At 41.6% G+C, this 25,081-nt stretch overlaps 1 protein-coding gene across 3 annotated transcripts in view; it reads left to right on the top strand.

Moving 5' to 3' along the window:
- Positions 1–25,081, top strand: part of pds5b (PDS5 cohesin associated factor B) — a 261,787-nt gene that overhangs the window by 202,033 nt on the left and 34,673 nt on the right. For all 3 annotated transcript variants that reach the window (XM_068033499.1, XM_068033498.1, XM_068033500.1), the window contains exons 23-28: positions 2,681–2,817; positions 7,270–7,393; positions 17,419–17,623; positions 21,009–21,123; positions 23,174–23,306; positions 24,050–24,169. In XM_068033499.1, the coding sequence (XP_067889600.1) occupies positions 2,681–2,817; positions 7,270–7,393; positions 17,419–17,623; positions 21,009–21,123; positions 23,174–23,306; positions 24,050–24,169 (834 nt within the window). The remainder of the gene's footprint in view (positions 1–2,680; positions 2,818–7,269; positions 7,394–17,418; positions 17,624–21,008; positions 21,124–23,173; positions 23,307–24,049; positions 24,170–25,081) is intronic.

Genomic DNA, 25,081 nt, shown 5'->3' with positions numbered 1-25,081 from the left:
AAAAAAAAAATAATTGTTTCAAGATAAACTACTAAGCTGAAAGTGCTGAAGTTGTAGAAAAGTATTTCATTCTCAAAGCTGATTTCCTAAGATGCATCAGTATTGTCAGTTTCATATAAACATGCTCAGACAAAATAACCGAAATTTAGTTGAGACATAGCTTTGGGCAAAAGCATCCAGTCCAAGTCCAATCTATTGGCAGACCTTCAAGTAAAAAATTTGAAGAAGGTGCTAAAAGACATTTAAAAAGTTCAGTGGAATAATTTCATGTGGTCAGTCAAATGTTTTGTAAACCATATTTTTGACAAAAATTAGTTACTGAGGGACAAACTTTCTTTGCAAGCATTTTGAGTGCTTCCTGGGAACTCAGATAATGAGTTTGCTTAGGCAACAATTATAAATGCAGAAGTAGTAGTTTGCATTGGAGAAAAATGGACAAAAAAAAGTAACACAAATATGACAACTGGAAGTCAAGTGTACATACATGTAAGATTTTATTAAGATATGGGTGCATATGTCTAATACTGTATATATCTTGTGATTGAGTTTCAAAGGATCATAGGAAATAGGAGCAGCGGTAAGCCATTTGGCCCATCAGGCCTGTTCCGCCATTCAAACAGATCATGGCTGATCATCTACCTCTGCCATTTTCTCCCACTATCCCCATATCCCTTGAGTTAGTATCCAGAAATCTATTGATTTTCTGCTTAAAACATACTCAATGATTGAGCTTCCACAACACTGTAGGGTAGAGAATTCCACAGATTCACCACCCTCTAAGTAAAGAAATTCCTCCTCATCTAAGTCTTAAATGGCCTGCCCCTTATTCTGAGACTGTGTCCCCTGGATCTAGACTCACCAGCCAGAGGAAACGTCCTATCCACATCTACCCCGTCATGCCCTGTAAGAATTTTGTAAGTTTCAGTGAGACCACCTCTCATTTGACCAACTCTGGCATCAAGGAGCCCTAGCAAAACTGGAGTCAATGGGAATTGGGGAAAATTGTCTGTTGGTTGGAGTCATACCTAGCACAAAGCAAGATGGTTGTAGTTGTTGGAGGTCAATCATCTCAGTCCCAGGACACCACTGCAGGAGTTCCTCAGGGCAGTGACCCAGCCCCCAACCATCTTCAGCTGCTTCATCAATAACCTTCCTTCAATCATTAGGTCAGAAGTGGGGATGTTCGCTGATGATTGCACAATGTTCAGCACCATTCGTGACTCCAGATACCATGCCCATATGCAGCAAAACCTGGACAACATCCAGGCTTGGGCTGATAAGTGGCAAGTAACATTTGTGCCACACAAGTGCCAGGCAATGACCATCTCCAACAAGAGAGAATCTAACCATCTCCCCTTGACATTCAATGGCATGACCATTGCTGAATCCCCCACCATCGACATCCTGGGTGTCGCCATGAGCAGAAACTGAACTGGACCAGTCACATAAATGCAGTGGCTACAAGAGCAGATCAGAGGCTGGAAATTCTGCAGTGAATAACTGCCTTCTGCTCCCTAATTCCTGTCCACCATTGACCAGGCACAAGTCAGGAGTGTGATAAAATACTCTCCACATGCCTGGATGGGTGCAGTTTCAACAACACTCAAGAAGCTCGACGCCATCCAGGAGAAAGCAGCCCGCTTGATTGGCACCCCATACGCTACCTTCACCATTCACTCCCTCCACCACTGATGCACAGTGGCAGCAGTGTGTACTATAGATGAGATGCACTGCAGCAACTCACCAAGGCTCCCTCGACTGAACCTTCCAAACCCGTGACCTCTACCACCTAGAAGGACAAGGGCAGCAGATGCATGGAAATGCTGCCACCTGCAAGTTCCCTTCCAAACCACACGCTATCCTGACTTGGAATTATATCACCATTCCTTCACTGTCGCTGGGTCAAAATCCTGGAACTCTTCCTAACAGCATTGTGGGTGTACCTACACCCAAAGGACTGCAGCGATTCAAGAAGGCAGCTCAACCACCACCTTCTCGAGGACAATTAGGGATGGGCAATAAATGCAGGCCTAGCCAGTGACACCCACATCCCACGAACAAATACAACAAAGTCAGCTTAGACCTATTTAGATTTCTTGTTCAGTTGTCAGATGAAGTATTCATTTTTTTAAAAACTGAGCCTACCATACTGAAGAATCAGAACTGCAATGTTTAGATTTGAACATAGAAATGCATCTAATCAAATGCAGTTTAATGTTTTAAAAATTAAGGAACAATTACTTATCTTGGTATTTGAACAAGCTTTTTTCTCTGTATATGTATCATAAATCTTTATCCCAGTGCTAAATAAGCAATAGATTTTCTACAAATTAATGCATGTACCTCAGACCAGTTAAGACTGTAAAATGATTAAAGTAGAATCAGTTTTAACAGCAGTCCTTTAACCTCATTCTCCATTTTCATGAACCTCCCCTCATAAAAGTAATTGAGATTGTGTATGTGTGTAGCAAATAGCTCAATACAATGACTAGTAACTAGATATCTAGTTGACCTGCAGATTGTTGCAATGTTCACTGCAGTGAATTTTTTTAATGCAGCAGCCAACACCTAAATGAATAATTTGCTCAGTCAGTTTTGGATAAAGGCTGACAGTAGGAAAATATATTTTGAGGTCACTTTATTTTTAAACATGTTTCAAGGTTGATTCTTCATTTTACAGATACAGGCCATGAAGATGATGGTGCGGTGGTTAATGGGAATGAGGACCAATGTTAATAAATCAGGAACCTCCACCTTGAGACTGCTAACTGCAATACTACATAGTGATGGTGACTTGACAGAACAGGGAAAAATTAGGTGTGTAGCAACCAGTTAAGTTAGTATATTTGCCTTTCAGGTAGGTATTTTGTATATCCACTTGCAGGAGTGGGGTTAGGCATTTTTGTTTTTATACATAATTGTGCCTAGAATACAATGGTCAGTATGAAATTTAGTTTTCATTTTGTACATTTTGTGATCAGGAATGGATAAATGGAACTCTGCCACAAATTCTAGGGATCAAGGTATTAATCGAAGTTAGAAAGGTGAAAGTGCTATAGACTTCCTGCATTTAACTGCTTTATGGAGAAGGTGGTGAGCATGTGCAACAGAGAAGCAGTAGAGGCAGATAATGTGGAATAAATTGAGGAATTTAATTGATCGATACTTGAGAGAATTGGTGATTAAGGGGACAAAAGCAAAATACTGCAGATTCTGGAAATCTGAACTAATACAGAAAAGGCTGGAATTATTCAGCAGGCCAGGCAGCATCTGGGAGAGTGAAACAGAAGGCTGGATTTTGACCAAGCCCACAACATCTGACTCTGTGGTCCGGGGGGGTGTTTGGAAGATCGTTCCGGCAGAGGTTCTGTGGTGGCCAGCCACCTCTGGGTGACAGAAACTGAATTACAATATTTAAATGAACAGCTGAATAAATTTAAATAAACTTCCCTTTAATCCTCCGGGCCCGCTGTGGTCCTCAACGTGGCGGCCAGCACTCCCATGTGGGGAAAGCCGGTGTGACACTGGTTGGGGGGGTGGTGGTGGAGTTCAGATTTTCACTGCAAGGAGTGGGGTCAAATAAACATATAATGGGTGTAGGGGATGGTGGAAAGGGGTAAACTTTAAACTTTGTGCAGTCTGGGTGGGGTTGAGAAAAGGCAAATAGTTAATGCAGTTAATGTGGGGGGGTGGAAAAGGGGAATTAGAAATATATTGGATACATTTTGGGGGGGTGGGGGGGGGTGTTGTGTGTATCTTTAAATATTTTTAAAGATGCTGGCAGGGCTGTCTGCCCTTTAAAATTGTTGCCAGCGACAGACAGCCTGCCTCCCTCCGTGTGACTTAACAAAGAACAGTACAGCACAGGAACAGGCCATTCGGCCCTCCAAGCCTGCGCCAATCTTGATGCCTGCCTAAACTAAAACCTTGTGCACTTCCGTGGACCGTATCCCTCTATTCCCATCCTCTTCATGTATTTGTCAAGATGCCTCTTAAACATCGCTATCGTACCTGCTTCCACCACCTCCCCCGGCAGCAAGTTCCAGGCACTCACCACCCTCTGTGTAAAGAACGTGCCTCGCACACCCCCTCTAAACTTTGCCCCTCTCACCTTAAACCTATGTCCCCTAGTAACTGACTCTTACACCCTGGGAAAAAGCTTCTGACTATCCACTCTGTCCATCCCGCTCATAACTTTGTAAACATCTATCATGTCGCCCCTCCACTTCCGTCGTTCCAGTGAAAACAATCCGAGTTTATTCAACCTCTCCTCATAGCTAATGCCCTCCAGACCAGGCAACATCCTGGTAAACCTCTTCTGTACCCTCTCCAAAGCCTCCACGTCCTTCTGGTAGTGTGGTGACCAGAATTGCACGCAATATTCTAAGTATGGCCTAACTAAAGTTCTGTACAGCTGCAGCATGACTTGCCAATTTTTATACTCGATACCCCGACCGATGAAGGCGAGCATGCCGTATGCCTTCTTGACTACCTTATCCACCTGCGTTGCCACTTTCAGTGACCTGTGGACCTGTATGCCCAGATCTCTCTGCCTGTCAATACTCCTAAGGGTTCTGCCATTTACTGTATACTTCCCACCTGCATTAGACCTTCCAAAATGCATTACCTCACATTTGTCCGGATTAAACTCCATCTGCCATTTCTCCGTCCAAGTCTCCAACCGATCTATATCCTTCTGTATCCTCTGACAATCCTCAACACTATCCGCAACTCCACCAACCTTTGTGTCGTCCGCAAACTTACTAATCAGACCAGCTACATTTTCCTCCCAATCATTTATATGTACTACAAAGAGCAAAGGTCCCAGCACTGATCCCTGTGGAACACCGCTAGTCACAGTCCTCCATTCAGAAATGCACCCTTCCACTGCTACCCTCTGTCTTCTATGACTGAGCCAGTTCTGTATCCATCTTGCCAGCTCGCCTCTGATCCCGTGTGACTTCACCTTTTGTACCAGTCTGCCATGAGGGACCTTGTCAAAGGCTTTACTGAAGTCCATATAGATAACATCCACTGTCCTTCCTTCATCAATCATCTTTGTCACTTCCTCAAAAAACTCAATCAAGTTAGTGAGACACGACTTCCCCTTCACAAAACTATGCTGCCTCTCGCTAATAAGTCCATTTGTTTCCAAATGGGAATAAATCCTGTCCCAAAGAATCCTCTCTAATAATTTCCCTACCACTGACGTAAGGCTCACAGGCCTATAATTTCCTGCATTATCCTTGCTACCCTTCTTAAACAAAGGAACAACATTGACTATTCTCCAGTCCTCTGGGATCTCACCTGTAGCCAATGAGGATGCAAAGATTTCTGTCAAGGCCCCAGCAATTTCTTCCCTTGCCTCCCTCAGTATTCTGGGGTCGATCTCATCAGGCCCTGGGGACCTATCTACCTTAATTTGGCGGGGTGCGGGCCGCCCCGGCTATTTAAATGAGCCGCTGTGCGGGAGATTACAGAGGCTCTTAGGCGTGTGCGCTGCCGTTTCTTGACTCGCTGTCGAAACTGGCTGTTAAAATCCAGCCCAGAGTTAACGCCTTGGTTCGATGAACAGAAAGTTTGTAATTGTCTGTTTATATTGGCGATTGAGGGATATTGGTCTTTGGAACCAGCTAGATAAACTGCATAGTCCTTTTCTGTTCTGTATTTCTATACATTTCTAAACAAGAGGGGTTCCTGTTCTTGAGAATACAATAAAATAGGTTTCCACTTTTTTCCATCAGGGCCTCTTGGTGCAGCATTGGTTAAACAGTAAAGCTCATAATGCAATTCCCAAAGGGCATGTTTTAACCTCAACCTCAGACCTTCAACTTGTTAACATGCTTTGCCTTGCAGGGTCTGGAATTTCCTCCACATTTGCATCCAGAGACGCACATAATCTGGGCACAAACCAATTACATTGCTTAAAAGATCACAGAATTTTGGGTATGAGATAAACATGCAATTATTATATGCCCAAGACTCCATGCTTGTTTACAGCTGTCCATCAAAGCCTCTGCCCACAAAGCTAATTTCATTCCTCCACTCTGAAATACAAGTAACCTCCAATTGTACTTGCTTGGAGGATCTCTTTGCATTGCGACTTGACACAGTGGGAAAGAAAGTAATTCTTGTGTTTTATTACAATTTGTGTTTTTTAAAATGAGTTTTCCTCAGATATGCTCTATTTTCTGTTCCTTTGAATTGATTTTTATGGCACAAATTTGTCACATTAAAAAAAAATTGCAAAGCTTCCGCGATTGCAAATTCTTAACCTGCTGTGACAAATGTACATGACTAACAGTTAAATGAGTTGAAACTTAAATTTTCATAATTAATGAAGGAATATATAGCATGGGTTCAGCGCTGGCTTTGATCTGTTTGTTTATGCTGATTTACAGCCATTTTACGTTTAGGCATATTCAAGTGAGATTGGGGGGATATTTGGACATAATTTGGCATTGACAAAATGGGCATGACAGTGGATGCATTTTTGGCTCTAACTTCTGCATTGTGCCCACAGAGGGAACTCTAGGCCCCCACATTAGAAAAATTGTGGCTGTTTTTGGAGGGAAGTGGGCAATTTGTTGAAATTGAGTGCTGTATTACTCTGTCATGCTGAATGAAAACTAAACTGACACTACCCAAACTTCATTCGGAACACTTATTAGAGGGAGGAGACTTACGTCATTTGTCTGGACTTGATTCCAATCCAGTTCTTAGCAAGCTCTGCTTTCGCCTAACTGCATCTGACATGGTCATCATTGTCTGCCATAAAGATGGAATAGAGTGATGAGAAACCTTATTTAAATTAGTTGATTCAGGTTTTTATCATAACTTATGTAAATAAGTATGTAATGTAATCAATGTAAGCAAAAGCAAATTCCATTTCTAAATCTTCCAATTTAACTACATTGCTGTAATTTAGTTTTAAATGCAGTTAAATTTGAGTATGTAGAAGATTTCAGTTGTTTGCTGCTTAGCAATCACAGTAATATCTTGCTCTTATGCCTTGGTGGGAATTCATGTTTAGTATTCTAGTGTTTAAGAGAAAAATGTACTTCGCAAAAGTTTATTGTTATGTAAAGTGGCACCTGAGTGAAGCTAATGTTTTTGCACGAAAATATTAAATTAAACAATTTGATTAAAAATAACAAGATGGTGCGTAATCAGTCAGGTTTTGTCATTTTTAAATCTGAGTTGAACAAAAGTAGGGCTGTTATCCACATCCTGAGGTTAAACTGTCTGTTTTTCTGTGTTCTTTTGCAGCAAACCTGATATGTCACGTCTGCGCCTGGCAGCTGGCTGTGCTGTTTTGAAGTTGGCACAGGAGCCCTGTTACTATGAAATCATTACACTAGAACAGTTTCAGTTATGTGCACTGGTAATGAATGTAAGTGACTTTATCGATCTGAAAATGTAATTTTCCATTTTTATCAGTACTGGGTATGTTTTATTTTGATTTTCACTTCCAGATATAAATAACTAAGTTGATGTCAATATAGTTAGTTCAGTGAGAAAAATAAGCACCTTTTTAATATTTGTTTTGCTTTGAAAATTTATTGCAGAACAGAGGTTTTAGCTTGACAATCTTGAAAATAAGTCTTAATATTTTTGTGATACTATTCTATTTCTGTACTGTTTATCATAAAATATGCCAGTATGGTCCGTGAGCTACGTTGATTTACAACTGTTGAGTACTGATAATATGTTTGCTTAGAGCATAATTGGAACTGGATTACAAGTAAGCTATATCGTGTACCTCAATTCTAGAGTGCTCTTTACCCTCTAACAAAAAACACATTTTACAATATGACATGATTTCTGACCTTGTCCTCAGTTGTCCTAACACACAGATTTCTCTTTTTGGTCAAGTTAGTAAACCGTCCCCATTTGTGATCTATGACAACCTTGCTAAATTGGCTCTTAAGACCACTGCCTCAATGCTTCATGTATACCATGCTCCTTATTTGTGCCCTGTGGTGATAACTTATGAGTAATGTATACGAATATTTCATGTTGATGACTACTACCACATGTCAGATAGTCATAATTTTTTGGATTCTTTTCCATCAATTTCTTTGTCTACCCTCCCCATTGGCCCTGCTCTGCCAAATTTGTTAGGGTATGGTTCGCGGAGTGTTCTCCTGATAACTTATCCTAAATATTGCTCAGCAATAACCTGCTCACTGATGTTCAGTTTGGGTTCCACCAGGGCCATTCAGCTCCTGACCTCATTACAGTCTTGTTTTAAACATGGATAAAAGAACTGAACTCCTGAGGTGAGGTGAGAGTGACTGCCCTAGACATCAAGGCAGCAATTGACTGAGTATGACATCAAGGTACCTGAGCAAAACTGGAGACGATGGGAATCGGGGAAAACTCTCTGCTGGTTGGAGTCATACCTAGCGTAAAGGGAGATGGTTGTGACTCTCTCAAACAAGAGAGAATCTAATCATCTGCCCTTGACATTCAATGGCATTATCATTGCTGAATCCCCCACTATCAACATCCTGGGTGGCACCATTGATCAGAAACTGAACTGGACCAGTCACACAAATGCAGTGGCTACAAGAGCAGGTCAGAGGTTGGGAATTCTGTGGCGAGTAACTCGCCTCCTCTTTTCCCCCTAACCCCCCCCCCCCCCCCCAATGTGTTCACCATCTACAAGGCACAAGTCAGGAGTGTGATCGAATACTCTCCAAATGCCTGGATAGGTGCAGTTCCAACAACATTCAAAAAGCTCGAAACCATCCAGGTCAAAGCAGCCTGCTTGATTTGCACGCCAACTACCACCTTCAACTTTCACTCCCTCCACTACCGACTCACAGTGACAGCAGTGTGTACCATAGACGAGATGCACTGCAGCTACTCGCCAATGCTCCTTCGACGGCACCTTCCAAACCCGCAACCTCTACCACCTAGAAGGACAAGGGCAGCAGATGCATGGGAACACCACCACCTGCAAGTTCTCCTCCAAGCCACGCACCATCCTGACTTGGAACTATATTGCTGTTCCTTCCCTGTTGCTGGGTCAAAATCCTGGAACTCTCTTCCTAACAGCACTGTGGGTGTATCTATACCGCAAGGACTGCAGCGGTTCAAGAAGGCAGCTCACCACTACTTTCTTCAGGGTAATTAGGGTTGGGCAATAAATGCTGGCCTAACCAGCGACGCACACATCCCCCAAATGAATATTTTTTTTTAAAAAAAGCTCTTTCTGTTGGCCACGATTCTGAGTCATTGCTGTTTGACCTTGCACGGTGTTGAGGTAACTTCAATCCTGTTGTCATTCAATATTACACTTCCAGTAAGATAGCTTTCTCCACGTTACTCTGTTTTGAGTGCAGTGGTCAATTTTGGAACTCTAACTGCCACCTTTTGGGGTTAGTTAATTCCGCACTGATGAGATCCAACCTGGGAGCTTATTGGTCTCAGTTGCTAAATTCCACATTACTTTACTTTAACAAGCTGAGCCATCAGGGGTTTTTAACATCTCCAGGTGAACTACTGTTGTGTAGTGGGCTTGCTGAAAGCTGCCAGCTGACCACCAGAATCTACTTGGGCTCTGTTATTCTAGAACTGGGCATTGGTGTCGAGATATGAATAGATTCAGATTCCTCCCATTAAATAAATCATTTTGATGCAAGGCTTTTGAAATTTAATGTAACTTAATTCATCAAACACAGTCTTGCTAAGTAAACAGATAGCAAGCATGATGTTTTGGCTTTTTATTTTTCACTGTAAGCTGCTTTTGATGCATCCTGACATCTAATGCGTGCAAACAACTTAATAGGGAGAGCACTGGTATACTATAAACTTGCAAGAACCCAATTATTGAAATGTATCTTTAAATTTGAAAGCCTTTTCACTCATCTCAATTGGTTGTTGAGATGTTGTTCTCAGCTGTATTATGGTATACACTCGCGCATGGACTGAATCAGGATTGTAGGCCTTTGTTACTTTTTTTGAAAGCTGGGGCCTATTTCAGAAAGATGATGAATTGTTTTCTGGTAACTGTTAATATATCTAGATGAGAATAAATGTGTCATGAGGTAGCATGGCTCAGATTTAATACAGATAAAATGGTGACCAATCAGAACCTGGGTTCGTCATCTTGTGTATATCATCACTGTTGTAAGTATTGCTTCACTTTTGTAACAAAAGCAGTTTGCAGAAAGGATGCTCTGATTAAACATGGAATATTTTTCAAACTTACCCCTTTCTGGTTTGAGGTGATCCATCATTCCTCTGAAGTTCATCAAACTTGCAATCTTTACAACTCCAAATAAGCGTATATAAATGCCTTGAACATGATATCCATGGCACTATTTCTAAGAAAAATGAGGGGCTCAATTTTACCAGCTCCCCGACGTCAGGGGCCGTGGCAGGGGACCAGAAAATATCTCCGGGAGAGGCCCACCACAGGCCTCGACACCGGGAAGGCCCTGCCCCATTTTACTGGTGGCGAGGCCTCTGGGTGCCCCCCACCCCCACCCAACCCCGCCGCTTGGCAAAAGAAACTTAATTCAAATAAGTCAAAGTTTAATGAATGAATAATGGCTTACCTTGTGATGGTCATCCCACGCTGATATTCTGGCCGGTGGCCAGAAGTTCTGCGCCTTTGGATCTCCTTTCAGAGATCCGAGGCGGAACGCTGGTGGGGAGGGGGGGAGGAATGAAGTTTTCAGGATGGATGGGGGGTGGGGGGAAGAGAGTGGGGAAAACTATTATTGGCTGAGGGGATAGTGGGAAGGGGCTGAAAAGCAAAGATATCTACGTTTAGGGTGAACGTTCCGGACTGGCAAAAAAGACTTTTTGTGGGGGTGGGGGGAGGTGGTGGTGAAGAGGGAAATATATAACTTGTTAGGTCATTGGGGGGGTGGAAGAGCAGCTTCGTTCTTTTAATTGAATGTGTAAATTTAAATCTCACTTGCAGTTCTCTTTAAAATGTCTTGGAACGGCTTGAAACCCTTTAAAAGTGGTGCCGGATGCTGTTGCTGGGAATGGAGTGTCCGTCCCCTCTATGTCATCGGGGGTGGTTGTTCCGTTTCCGCCCCCCCAACATGTTAGTGAGCAACTGCGCATGTGCTGCGCCAATCCGGAAGTTTGACCGAGGTTTCGTCCTGGTCAATATTTATTCCTTCATCATTATCGTTAAAATAGATGATCTGGCTATTATTTCATTGCTGTTGTGGACCTTTGCTGCATACAAGTTGGCTGCCTCGTGTCCTACATTACAGCAGTGACTACTCTAGTTTAAAAATAAAAAATTCATTGGCTGTAAAGCGGTTTGGGATATCCTGAGGTTGTGAAGGATGCTCTATAAAGCAACATGATTAGTTGATGTGCACCATAGTTGGTTTTTGAGTCACCATAGAGTAAATTTGGTCATCTTGTATTGAGATAGATTTGGTGTTTTAACTAGATGTGGTCATTCCACAAAAAGTAGCACTCTTCTGAAAAGCTTTTTCATTGGGTTTTTAATTAGCCTGAGTATATGGAATCCATGATATCTTGTTTGAAGAATCCTCTACATTTCATGAAGAATCTAATGTGCTTAGTTGTCTATTCTCTTGCTGGGTCTGATGAGATTCCTCTCAAATGTTTAATTGCATTAGCTATATTTGTACCTGAAACACATTGCACCTTTTAAAGGTTGCCTGTAAAGCATGCCAACACCAACCAGTAGAGCAGCTGTTAATCACTGGCATGTCCTATCCTCCCTTTTCCCCATGTTGATATTATGGTACTGACCTGGTTGTGCACATCACCTTCTTGTGGAACAATGCAGTATAAATTAAGGTAATGCCTTTTCTTTAGAAATTTTTGACTCTGTATCCTTTTAGTGTGCTATTTTAAATATTTATAGTAGTAAGCAGCACCTGAATTAACCCAAAATTACATTTAATACTTCCTCTTGGGCTTAAAAGTACCATTAATTTTAACTTCCAAATTAGCATTAGCATAAACAAAATGGAACTCCAGGCTTTGCAGTAGTGCTGATGCAGCTACCTATCAGATTAAACTGGCAACAGGACTTATGACCTAAATTTCTATTGTATTTTCCACCACTTCTCGAGAGTAAAGCTTCTAAAAATGTTTTTTGGTCTCCATATGCCCATACACACCCAGAGTGTATATACTTATAAATATTACGATATTTGATGGAACTATTCACTTGAAATGGGACAACTGACCTAAAGCAGGTAAGGCAGATGAACTTAGAGCTTGGATTGGTTCTTGGAACTATGATGTTGTTGCTATTACAGAGACTTGGTTGAGGGAAGGACAGGATTGGCAGCTAAATGTTCCAGGATTTAGAAGCTTCAGGCGGGATAGAGGAGGATGTAAAAGGGGTGGGGGAGTTGCATTACTGGTTAAGGAGAATATCACAGCTGTACTGCAGGAGGACACCTCGGAGGGGTCATGCAGCGAGGCAATATGGGTGGAGCTCAGGAATAGGAAGGGTGCAGTCACGATGTTGGGGGTTTACTACAGGCCTCCCAACAGCCAGCGGGAGGTAGAGGAGCAGATATGTAGACAGATTTTGGAAAGATGTAAAGGTAACAGGGTTGTAGTGGTGGGTGATTTTAACTTCCCCTATATTGACTGGGACTCACTTAGTGCTAGGGGCTTGGATGGGGCAGAATTTGTAAGGAGCATCCAGGAGGGCTTCTTGAAACAATATGTAGATAGTCCAACTAGAATGGGGCCGTACTGGACCTGGTATTGGGGAATGAGCCCGGCCAGGTGGTCGAAGTTTCAGTAGGGGAGCATTTCGGGAACAGTGACCATAATTCCAGAAGTTTTAAGGTACTTGTGGATAAGGATAAGAGTAGTCATCGGGTGAAGGTGCTAAATTGGGGGAAGGCTAATTATAACAATATTAGGCAGGAACTGAAGAATTTAGATTGGGGGCGGCTGTTTGAGGGTAAATCAACATCTGACATGTGGGAGTCTTTCAAATGTCAGTTGATTAGAATCCAGGACCAGCATGTTCCTGTGAAGAAAAAGGATAAGTTTGGCAAGTTTCGGGAAAACGCTGGATATTGTGAGCCTCGTCAAAAAGAAAAAGGAAGCATTCGTAAGGGCTGGAAGGCTAGGAACAGACTAATCCCTTGAGGAATATAAAGACAGTAGGAAGGAACTTAAGCAAGGAGTCAGGAGGGCTAAAAGGGGCTATGAGAAGTCATTGGCAAACAGGATTAAGGAAAATCCCAAGGCTTTTTATATGTATATAAAGAGCAAGAGGGTAACTAGGGAAAGGGTTGGCCCACTCGAGGACAGAGAAGGGAATCTGTGTGTGGAGCCAGAGGAAATGGGCGAGGTACTAAATGAGTACTTTGCATCAGTATTCACCAAAGAGAAGGACTTGGTGGATGATGAGCCCAGGGAAGGGAGTGTAGATAGTCTCAGTCATCTCATTATCAAAAAGGAGGAGGTGTTGGGTGTCTTGCAAAGCATTAAGGTAGATAAGTCCCCAGGGCCTGATGGGATCTACCCCAGAATACTGAGGGAGGCAAGGGAAGAAATTGCTGGGGCCTTGACAGAAATCTTTGCATCCTCATTGGCTACAGGTGAGGTCCCAGAGGACTGGAGAACAGCCAATGTTGTGCCTTTGTTTAAGAAGGGTGGCAAGGATAATCCAGGAAATTATAGGCCGGTGAGCCTTATGTCCGTGGTAGGGAAATTATTAGAGAGGATTCTTCGGGACAGGATTTACTCCCATTTGGAAACAAATGGACTTATTAGCGAGAGGCAGCATAGTTTTGTGAAGGGGAGGTCGTGTCTCACTAATTTGAGTTTTTTGAGGAAGTGACAAAGATGATTGATGAAGGAAGGGCATGCCCCTAGAAATAGTGGATGCATCGGTGGTCATCTTCCAAGATTCTATAGACTCTGGAACAGTTCCTACAGATTGGAGGGTAGCTAATATAACCCCACTATTTAAAAAGGGAGGTCGAGCGAAAGCAGGGAATTAGAGACCAGTTAACCTGACGTCGGTAGTGGGGAAAATTCTGGAGTCCATTATCAAAGATTTTATAGCAGAGCACTTGGAGAACAGTGGTAGAATCGGGCAGAGTCAGCATGGATTTATGAAGGGGCAATCATGCTGGACAAATCTACTAGAATTCTTCGAGGATGTAGCTAGTAGAGTTGATGAGGGGGAGCCAGTGGATGTGGTTTGTTTGGACTTTCAGAAGGCTTTCGACAAAGTCCCACATAAGAGATCAGCGTGTAAAATTAAACCGCATGGGATTGGAGATAGTGTATTGCAATGGATAGAAAATTGGTTGGCAGCCAAGAAACCAAGAGTCGGGATAAACAGGTCTTTTTCCGAATAGCAGGCAGTGACTAGTGGGGCACTGCAGGGATCGGTGCTAGGACCCCAGCTATTCACAATATATATTAATGATTTAGATGAGGGACCTAAATGTAATATCTCCAAATTTGCAGATGACACAAAACTGGGTGGGAGGGTGAGTTGTGAGGAGGACTCAGGGAGGCTTCAGAGTGATTTGGACAAGTTGTGTTTGTGGGCAAATGCATGGCAGATGCAGTATAATGTGGATAAAATGTGATGTTATCCACTTTGGTAGCAAAAACAGGGAGGCAGATTATTATCTGAACAGCTATAAACTGAGGGAGGGGAATATGCAACGAGACCTGGGTGTTCTTGTACACCAGTCGCTGAAGGTAAGCATGCAGGTGCAACAGGCGGTAAAAAAGGCAAATGGTACGTTGGCCTAGAGGATTCGAGTATGGGAGCAGGGATGTCTTGCTGCAATTATACAGGGCCTTGGTGAGGCCACACCTAGAATATTGTGTGCAGTTTGGGCCTCCTTATCTGAGGAAGGATGTTCTTGCTGTAGAGGGAGTGCAGCGAAGGTTTACCAGACTGATTCCTGGGATGGTGGGACTGAAGTATGAGGAGAGATTGAGTCAGTTAGGATTATGTTCGCTGGAGTTCAGAAGAGTGAGGGGGGAATCTCATAGAAACCTATAAAATTTTAATAGGATTTGACAAGGTAGATGCAGGAAGGATGTTCCCAATGGTGGGGGAGTCCAGAACCAGGGGTCATAGTCTAAGGATACGGGGTAGACCATTCAGGACTGAGATGAGGAGAAATTTCTTCACCCAGAGAGTGGTGAACCTGTGGAATTTGCTACCACAGCAAGTAGTTGAGGCCAAAACATTGTATGTTTTCAAGAAGGAGTTAGATATAGCTCTTGGGTTTAAAGGGATCAAAGGATATGGGGCGAAAGCGGTAACAGGTGACTGAGTTGGATGATAGGCCATGATCATTATGAATGGCGGAGATAGCTCGAAGGGCCGAATGGCCTACTCCTCCTATTTTCTATGCTTCTCTGTAAGTGAGCCTGAACTTGGCTAGGGATGTGAAACTTTAACTGTGAAGAGACTTGAGGCACTAGGATTATTTCCACCAAAGCAGAGAAGGCTGAGAAGATTTAATATCTTCAAAATTATGGAGCTTTGATGGGAGTGAATAGGAAAATCCTGTTTCTTCGTGTCATGGTGTCTGTTGTCAGTTGAAAGTATTAGTGAGGAAAGGGGTTGGGAGAAATCCCTTTATGTAGAGGGTTATTGGAATATGGAATGCTGTGATACAGCAGTTTTTGAGGCAGGGACCATTGCTGCTTTTAAGGGAAAAGTGTATAATGCTATTGACTTTATCGTAGTGGAGCACTCTTGCCTCTGAGTTAGAAGATTGTGGTTCAAGCCCTGTTACAGAGACTTGAGCATATAATCAAGTCTAATACTTCAGTGCAATACCAAGGGATTGCTTCACTGTTGGAGGTTACTATCATTCAGATAAATTGTTAAACTGAAACGCTGTCTGCCCTTTTTGGTGGATATAAGTAAAATATTCTATGGCATATTTGAAGAAAGCAAGGGTCCTAACCACCATTTCTCCCTCAGTCAACATAGCTAAAACAGATGATTTGATCATGTATTTCACTGCTTTTAAATTCTTACGCCTGACTGCCAAGAGGCGAAAGCTGATTTTCACCAAAAATCTGCTGCTTGAATTATTTTTGTAGCTGGATAAAACTTTGAATGTACTTCTTATAGGATTGAGCTTGTAAGTGATTGGTTGTTTGAGTTACACCCTTACTTTGATTAGTAATATATAAGCCAAAAGCCTGTGGAGCCATCAGTTTTAGCTAGAAAATCTGAACAGAAAGAGGCGAAAATCTATCTTGAATGGCATTCTATTTCATGTTACTGATCTTATTTGTTATGCATGAGCTGTTGATTCATTACCATACTAGCAGTCAGAGGCTCACTGAAGGAGCTTCAATTAATTTGACATGAGTTTGAATTATGTTTATGGATGAATTTTTTAATAAGTGTAAATCGGTATGTTTCTAGGAAATGTTATCATACCAGTTGCTCCTTAGGTTCTTAGTGTGTGCTAACTGGTAGAGATAAATCCTGAGGTTCACGTTAGTGGAGTAATCTCCTGATTCGAGATGAAAGGAGCCTCGTAAATGTCATTTTTTTCAGAAAAATGTTTACTATTGATCACGTAACTTTAAAAAGCTGTACATGGGTATGGTGGCCTAGTGGTGGTACTAGAGTAGCAACCCAGAGATCCTGAGTTCAGATTCCATTATGGCCAGTTGTGAAATTCAGTGAATCTAGTAAGTTGTGAAAAATAACCATCAAAACTTTAAGATTCTCTCCAAAAACCTAGCTGGTTCACTAATGTCCAGCAGGAGGGGTGTGAATCTGCCACCCCTACCGGATCTGGCCTATATGTAGCTGCAGTCCCACCATTGCTTCTTAATGCCCTCAGGACAACTAGGAAGGGCAATAAATGCAGTCTTGTAAGTGTCACCCACATCCCAAGAACAGATTTAAAAAGAAATTACTTTCAAATGAGCATACTTGGAACTTAGTGTTTTTAAAAATAAAAATAGTGCATCATTACTATACAATCGCTGACCAGTGTAAGAGGCTGGAGTTTAGCTGTTGAGGCTACAACAATTTGGGCTTCTCAGAAGCCATAATTCTGATTGCATTGAGTTGGATGGAAGCCAGGTACCTGGAACAGGCTAATCAGTCATAAATTACAGCCATTCGTAATTATTACAGATAAAATATATTTTGAAAAGGAAGTGGCAGTCCCAAGCATGCATCAAAGGCTGCTAGCAAACCAACTGGAATGTTATGTGTCAAGTGCATAGATTTGTTAATGCCCATAAGCCTGTGTTTACAGTATGTAAATTGGTGCTCTTCAGTGGTTCCTGTAGAAATAAAAGAACAGGGGACGCTATGATACAAACCTAACTGTGCATCAATAAAGATTGTAAAAATGTGTATGTTGTGATATCAATTTAAGTATTCAGTTTCCTTTTTTTTATGGCTATGAAATTGTTCATTTACAGGATGAATGTTATCAAGTGAGGCAGATATTTGCACAAAAGCTCAACAAAGGACTTGCCAAACTGCGCCTACCACTGGAGTACATGGCAATTTTCTCACTGTGCGCAAAGGACCCAGCAAAAGAAAGAAGAGCACATGCCAGACAATGCCTGGTGAAAAATATCAATATTAGGAGGGAATATCTGAAACAGCATGCAGCAGTGAGTGGTAGGTATTGCCAAGTTTCAGGGAAAAAAAACCTGTTGTGGCTCAAGAAATTACAGCATTTTTTTCTCCCCTGTATTTCGCTGAATGATTACTGTGCATCTTTTTGCTGTAGTAGAGCTCATTTTGCAATTTTCTAGAAATGTATGATCTTCAAAAGAACAGATTTTTAAAAATCTGAGTATTCACTGAACTTTTAATTTTGTTTTGTGAAAAACCATCCCAATCGAACAGTGGACTATATATGTGAAAGTTAACTGGAGAAGCTGTTCATTCGAATGAAGCTGTGTAGAATTTAGTATTATCTATTAATAACTATCTTGATGAATCTTGTTAAGATCCCGTTAGGGACGTTGGGTAAGGTTGGAAGTGTTGGGTCTGTATTCATTGGAGTTTAGAAGGATCAGAGGTGATCTTATTGAAACGTGTAGGATCCTGAAGGGACTTGACAGGGTGGATGTTGAAAGGATGTTTCCCTTTGTGGGAGAGACTAAAACTAGGGGGCACAATTTAAAAATAAGGGGTCTCCCATTTAAGACCGATAAGGAGAAAGTTTTTTCTTTCGGGGGAGGGGGGGGGGGGGTGGGTCTTGAGTCTGGAACTTTTTTCCCTGGAGAGTGGTGGAGGCAGGCTCATTGAATGTTTTTTTTTAAGGCAGAGGTAGACAGATTCTTGACAAACAAGGGAGTCAAAGGGTATTGGGATAGGTAGTAAAGTGGAGTTGAGTCCGCAAACAGATCAGCCATGATCTTATGGAATGGCGGCGCAGGCTCGAGGGGACGAATAGCCTACTCCTGCTCCTAGTTGGTATGTTTGTAACTTTTAAAAAGAGAAAGTCGAATTCCCAGTTATTACTGAAAGTGTGCCACAAGATTTCACATTTTAAACAAAAACATTTCCTGTACAAGAGTTGAACAAAGCAAAGCTCTACTACTTTAACATTACAACTTGAGATCACTTATGCTTTAAACTTCAAATCTTAACAGAACATGAAGCCGTATACTTTAAACTCTTAAGTCTCAACAGGACACCCCTATTTTACTTGCACCTCAAGAGTTCCCCTATACATTACAGGATCTTGGCGGTTTGTTCACTTTTCCTCAGACCAATCCCAAGTGTACCACAGCTCTTATGAATTTAGTTTGATTCCTTAGTTTCTCAGCTATCTTCCGAGGTATGAGATCACCTCCCAAGTCTAGACATCACAGCTTGACACGGGCCTTACTCAAAACAGAAACATACCTGGTTCCTGATGGCCTCTTTGCTGCTGAGCTCAGCTGCTCCCGAAGCCAACTGCTTTCTCTGACCAACAGCCTGTCTGAAACCAACTACTTGGCTGTCAGCAAGCACGCAGATCAAAACGCCAACAGGCACCCCCTGCATCATCTATTTCCTTTGCTTCCTCTGACTTCAAATCTTTTCTTTGTTCTGGGATATCATATGAATAATTTAAACTCCCAATTTAGGTAGCTGCAGACACGCCATCTCCATCAAGAAGTTCAAAGAGGTTCCCATTGTTGAGGATCTTCACACTTCCCATTATGACCTTACTAAATAAACATGGGTTACCCTTAGATTGTTTGCCAGCTTCTCAAATCAGGTGTTTTCGTTTGTTTTGCATTTAAAAAAATTAATTCCCAAATTAAAAGTTACCTCGACAAAATTAATACAAACCATGAATCGGATGATCGTAACAAACTAATAGGATCTTGGTGATTTATCGTATCTCCCCATAAGTTTTGTTTTTCACACTGAATCTTGCAGTATTGAGTATTTTTATTCCAAACATTTGGAATTTTGGTATGATTATCCAACTTTAGATATTCGCGTAAGGGCACTTTTTATTATTTACAACGCAATGAGCTACATTGCAATCATAGTACACAGTGTATATGGCACCTTCTGTTAATGAGCTATAACAGATGGCTGAAGGTGTGAATGACCAGGTGGGGGCAGTGACACTATTGTGTGCTATTTTTCTTGCCTGCTATGTCACAGCCCCCAGATTTTTGTCTGTTGCCCTTTTGGGATAGGGTGGGATGGAACGTGTTCCAGGTGATTGATGTGGGGGTTGCTATTGATGTGTTAATAAACTGCTGGTGTGATTTAAGAACGGGGAGCAGATTTTGAACAATTCTTCCTGATTCAGTCTCTAGAAGAGTGATTTTCTTAGACTGGACTGTTTTCATAATACCTTTATGAACAGTGTCTGGATGTGGGGTCTTCCAGCTAGTAACTGAGTGCAGGAAAACCAACTGCTTAAGTTCCAGGATCTTTGGACACTAAGACAAAATGTGGATGGCTTTACCCTCCCTAGCAGCACTGCAGTGATCTAAGAGTTCCACCTTCCCGGGTGGGGGGGGGGATGTGGTATTCTCTGGGTGATTTTAAATTTTGCCTTTTAATTTATTATTAGATGAGATTGTGCATGCTGCTTCATGGATTCCCATTTATCATCTATGAAGGGCTGGCCCTGTGTCTCTTCCAAGCTATTTTTGCTGTATCAGTATATTTCTGAGCAGATGGAATAATTTTCTTAGTGGTCCTTGCTTAGGTGGTCTTTCACTCTGCTTGAACATATTGCCCATCAATAATGTACTAAAGTTAGTACTTTTGTGGTATGTAAAGTCGTAGCAAAAATATATATAATCAAGTAAAATTCTGTGGAGCTTTCATGGGTTTTTTCCAACTAATGTTGATTGCTTTTTCAAAATAGCATTGCAAATGAAGGATGATCAATGAAAAATAAGATTAAACCATTTTATTTTTTTCACTTGCCCATTTTTTTCTGAGCACCTAGCTTGTACTCTGCACTTCTCCCTTAACAATATGTCTGAGACTCCAAATGGAGCATTTTATATAACAGCTGTGAGTGCACATATTATTGCTTAACCATCGATATGCTTACAGGATACATTTTAATATATTATTTAGCAATTTTGATAGGTACATGGTTTGGAATTTTTGACTTTTAAAATTAAACAAAATCTTGCAGTTTTGCAAGAAAATGAGGTTCGAGATTTCATAATGGCAAAACTGTAATACCTGGAAAATCAGAGTTCATGCTTTGATCTGAATGTTGGTGGCCAGTATAAACAAGGTTGAGGCATTTGCATGGAAGAGCAAGCAAAACAGCATATGGCACGAGGTGGGAAAAAAATCTGGAATAAGTTAATTTTAAATTTTGAAGATCTGTGGAAGAGGCTGATCATTGGCATTTTTTGTTGCCATTATACTGTTTGCTGACGTAACAAGGAGAATTTTTAATTTAAGTGAGGAAAGTCAGAATTGATGGCACTTAATGATTTGCAGTTGTAATGGAGTGCTTTCTCCTCTTAAATATTTTATTTGGAAACCAATGACCTTTTTTCTTAATGTGTGACTGCAGAAAAATTGTTATCGTTGCTGCCTGAATACGTTGTTCCATACACAATTCACCTCCTTGCACATGATCCAGATTATGTAAAGGTACAGGATATTGAGCAACTGAAAGATATTAAAGAGTAAGTGTGCCATCGAACTATACTGTTACATTACAGTGTTTGACAAAATAATTTAAGAAGTTGCAATGATATAAACAACTATTTCTGTACTTGTTCTTTTGTACATATTATCCTATGAAATATTTAGCCTTTTCCCTCCATGTCCCAATTACTTCCCATCCATTTCTCACTTTTCTGCATCTGTCTAGCAAGGACCTATTTTCCTCCTTTTCCCCTCCACCACACCCCCCCCATCTGTTGTATGTTTCCTCACTTTGTCATGCAGCTCTGGAAAATGAACAAGTGACATGGAGCATTTATTAAAATTATGAGTTGCGAACCATATTTATCTTTTGAATTCACCTTGATGACAGAGATATAAATGCATATTAATTCTACTAATATTCATTATAAGCCCACCGACTCCCACAGCTATCTTCACTACACTTCCTCACAACCTGCCTCCTGTAAGGACTCCATTCCATTCTCCAGTTTCTCTGTCTCTGACGCATCTGCTCTGATGATGCAACCTTCCACAACAGCGCTTCTGATATGTCTTCCTTAACCAAAGATTCCTCCCCCCACTGTGGTTGACAGGGCCCTCAACCGTGTCCGGCCCATTTCCCGCACCTCTGCTCTCACCCCTCCCTCCCAGAACCGTGACAGGGTTCCCCTTGTTCTCACTTTCTCCCCCACCAGCTTTCACATCCAGAGGATCATCCTCCACCATTTGCGCCATGTCCAGTGTGATGCGGCTACCAAACACATCTTTCCCTCCCCTCCCCTGTCAGTATTCCGAGGGGATCGTTCCCTCCGCGACACCCTGGTCCACCCTCCATTACCCTTGACCCCATGGCACCTTCCCATGCAATCGCAGGATGTGTAATACCTGCCCTTTTACCTCCTTTCTCCTCACTATCCAAGACCCCAAATACTCCTTTCAGGTGAAGCAGCGGTTTACTTGTACTTCTTTCCATTTAGTTTAGTGTATTCGCTGCTCACAATTCGCTCTCTACATTGGGGAGGCCAAACGCTGGTTGTATGACCGCTTTACGGAACACCTCCGCTCAGTCCGAAAACGTGACCCCAAGCTTCCTGTCACTTGCCATTTCAACACACCCGCTCTCATGCCCACATCTCTGTCCTGGGATTGCTGCAGTGTTCCAATGAGCATCACCGCAAGTTCGGTAAATGAGCTGCTGTTCCTCGATTAGGTATGCTACAGCCTACCGTACTGAACATTGAGTTCAATAATTTCAGACCATGACTGCACCAGCCTCCCCCCCCCATCCCCTTTACTTTGTATTTTTTTTAATTTCATTTTTTAGTTTGTTTCATCATTACGCTTTTTTTTAAACCATGTGCCTGCCCACTTTGTTTTTCATGTTTTTGCTTTTGGCTAGGGCTTTCATTATTCTATCATTTAACACCCTCTCTGTACTAACGTTTTGTCTTTCGCCACACCGTTAACGCACTCTTTGTTTCTGCCTTTGTCCTATGACCTCCTTGTCAGTTATTCTCTGTGGCCCTCTGTCCTATGAACACCTTCTCATTTGATCGCTTTTACCCCGCCCCCACTTTATTAGCTTAAAACCTATTACATTTCTGACCTTTGCAAGTTCTGATGAAAGATTACTGACCTGAAACGTTAACTTTGCTTCTCTCTCCACAGATGCTGCCAGACCTGCTGAGTATTTCCAGCACTTTTTGGTTTTATTGCATTTATATCTCGCCTTTCACATCAAGTTGCCCTAGTGTTTCACATCCAATTAATAATTTTGAAATATAATCAGTTAGTAAGACTTAATATGTAACTCTGTTCTGGCAGTTGGAGAAAACTGTTGGAATTAAAGTAGACTCTTGGAAACAAATAAGAATTGGCATTATGAATGATGACAAGCCAGTCATTCCTTTTCCTTCGGACAAAAGGATGCTGTCTAGCCGGGTCCCTCAAGTAGGGAATTTCATGTGAAATAAGTGAGCTGCTTGTTCATTCAGCTCATTTATCTTGATTTCTTTCTAGAAATCTTAAGTAATAACCTAATATGTTATTTTTGCTCATGTCCTCCAGATGTTTATGGTTTATGCTTGAAATCCTGATGGTTAAAAATGAAAACAACAGTCATGCTTTTATCAGAAAAATGGTGGAAAACATAAAACAGACTAAAGATGTCCAGGGGCCAGATGATCCAAAGATGAATGAGGTTTGTCTTTAAATTTTGTAAATAATTTGAACAATTGGGATATATTGCAGCTTGTACTTTGAGATTCTCCAGTTGATGACATGTTATTTGAGCCTGGTATTGAGATCTTTAATGGCATGCATAGATACAAGCATCAACTCGTTCATAGAATCATAGAAATTTATAGCACAGAAGAAGGCCATTTGTCCCATTGTGTTTGGCTGGCTGAAAATTAGTTATCCAGCCTAATCCCACTGTACAGCTCTTGGTCTGGTGCCTTGTGGGTTACAGATCTTCAAGGGCATATCCAGCTACTTTTTAAATGTGATGAGTGTTTCTGCCTCTACCACCCTTTCAGGTAGTGAGTTCCAGACCTCCTCCACCTCTGGGTGAATAAATTTCTCCTCAACTCCTCTCGAATCCTTCTATCAATTATTTCAAATCTGTGCCCCCTGGTTATTGATCTCCCTGCAAAGGGAAAGAGTTCCTCCTTTTCTGCTCCGTCTGGGCCCCTCATAATTTTATGTTTGAGACTTGTGTCTCAATGTGTCACTGCAACTGCAGTCTCTTCTCTATTTGGTCAGTATCTTTCAGTGGGCATCAGTAAAAATTTAAAAATACTACCAAGTGATACTATTTAAGTGAAAATGGATGGTTGGATAACATCCAAGTGATAACTTAACTTAAGTGTACTTTTCCACTGACCCTTAACAGATTTTCTCGAAGTATTAATCTGTAAAGCTTACATCTTTGTCTCCTTTTAGAAATTGTACACCGTTTGTGATGTTGCAATGAATATCATCATCTCTAAAAGTACTACATATAGCTTGGAGTCTCCGAAGGACCCAGTCCTTCCTGCTAAATATTTCACTCATCCTGATAAGGTGTGTACAGTTAATTGATTTTAATAGTTGACACTTGTCTTCAAAAAGCTCTGCAGCTGTTCACTTACTGACCAGGCATACATTTCTAATTGCATTTTGTTACGAACAAATGAGTACATATTAAATATTTAATTACATGTGCATTAGTATCACATTATTGTAATAATTTTCTGAAAACGTATAAAAATGTATTAACTGTATCAATTGAATAGAATTAATCTGCCTTTGTATTTTGTAAACAACACCAAATTTTGGGCTATGAAAGCATGACTTTTGCTACATTGTATCTTTAATGATCTAACAGGCAATGGAGGGAAAAAGTTCCAAACCCTCTCAATTCATTGGTTAGGATGCAGTTAAAATATTGTCCTACTTTAGGAAGGATGTCAAGGCCATGGAGAAAGTGTAGAAGCCAGTCGCTTCAGGTAATAGCAGGGATGTGAGGCTTCAGCTACAAAAATGGGACTTGATGGCATTCAAAATTACAAAATATTTTGATTATGGTTAGTGTGGGAAAAACTTATCACTGGTCATAGAGTTATACAGCACAGAAACAGGCCCTTCAGCCCATCGTGTCTGTGCCGGCCATCCAGCACCCAGCTAATCCCATATTCCTGCACTTGGCCTGTAGCCTTGTATGCTATGGCGTTTCAAGTGCTCATGAAAATACTTCTTAAATGTTGTGAGGGTTCCTGCCTCCACCACCTCTTCAGGCAGTGCGTTCCAGATTCCAACCACCCTCTGGGTGAAATTTTTTACCCCTCAAATCCCCCCCTCCCCCCCCCCCCCCCCCCCCCCAAAACCTCCTGCCCCTTACCCGAAATCTATGCCTCCTGGTTCTCGATCCCTCCGCTAAGGGAAAAAGTTTCTTCCTATCTAACCTGTCAATGCCCCTCATAATTTTGTATACCT

This window comes from Heterodontus francisci, chromosome 6 (genome assembly GCF_036365525.1).
Source record: "Heterodontus francisci isolate sHetFra1 chromosome 6, sHetFra1.hap1, whole genome shotgun sequence".
Classification (NCBI taxonomy): Eukaryota; Metazoa; Chordata; class Chondrichthyes; order Heterodontiformes; family Heterodontidae; genus Heterodontus; species Heterodontus francisci.
This window is presented reverse-complemented; position numbering and strand designations above follow the sequence as displayed.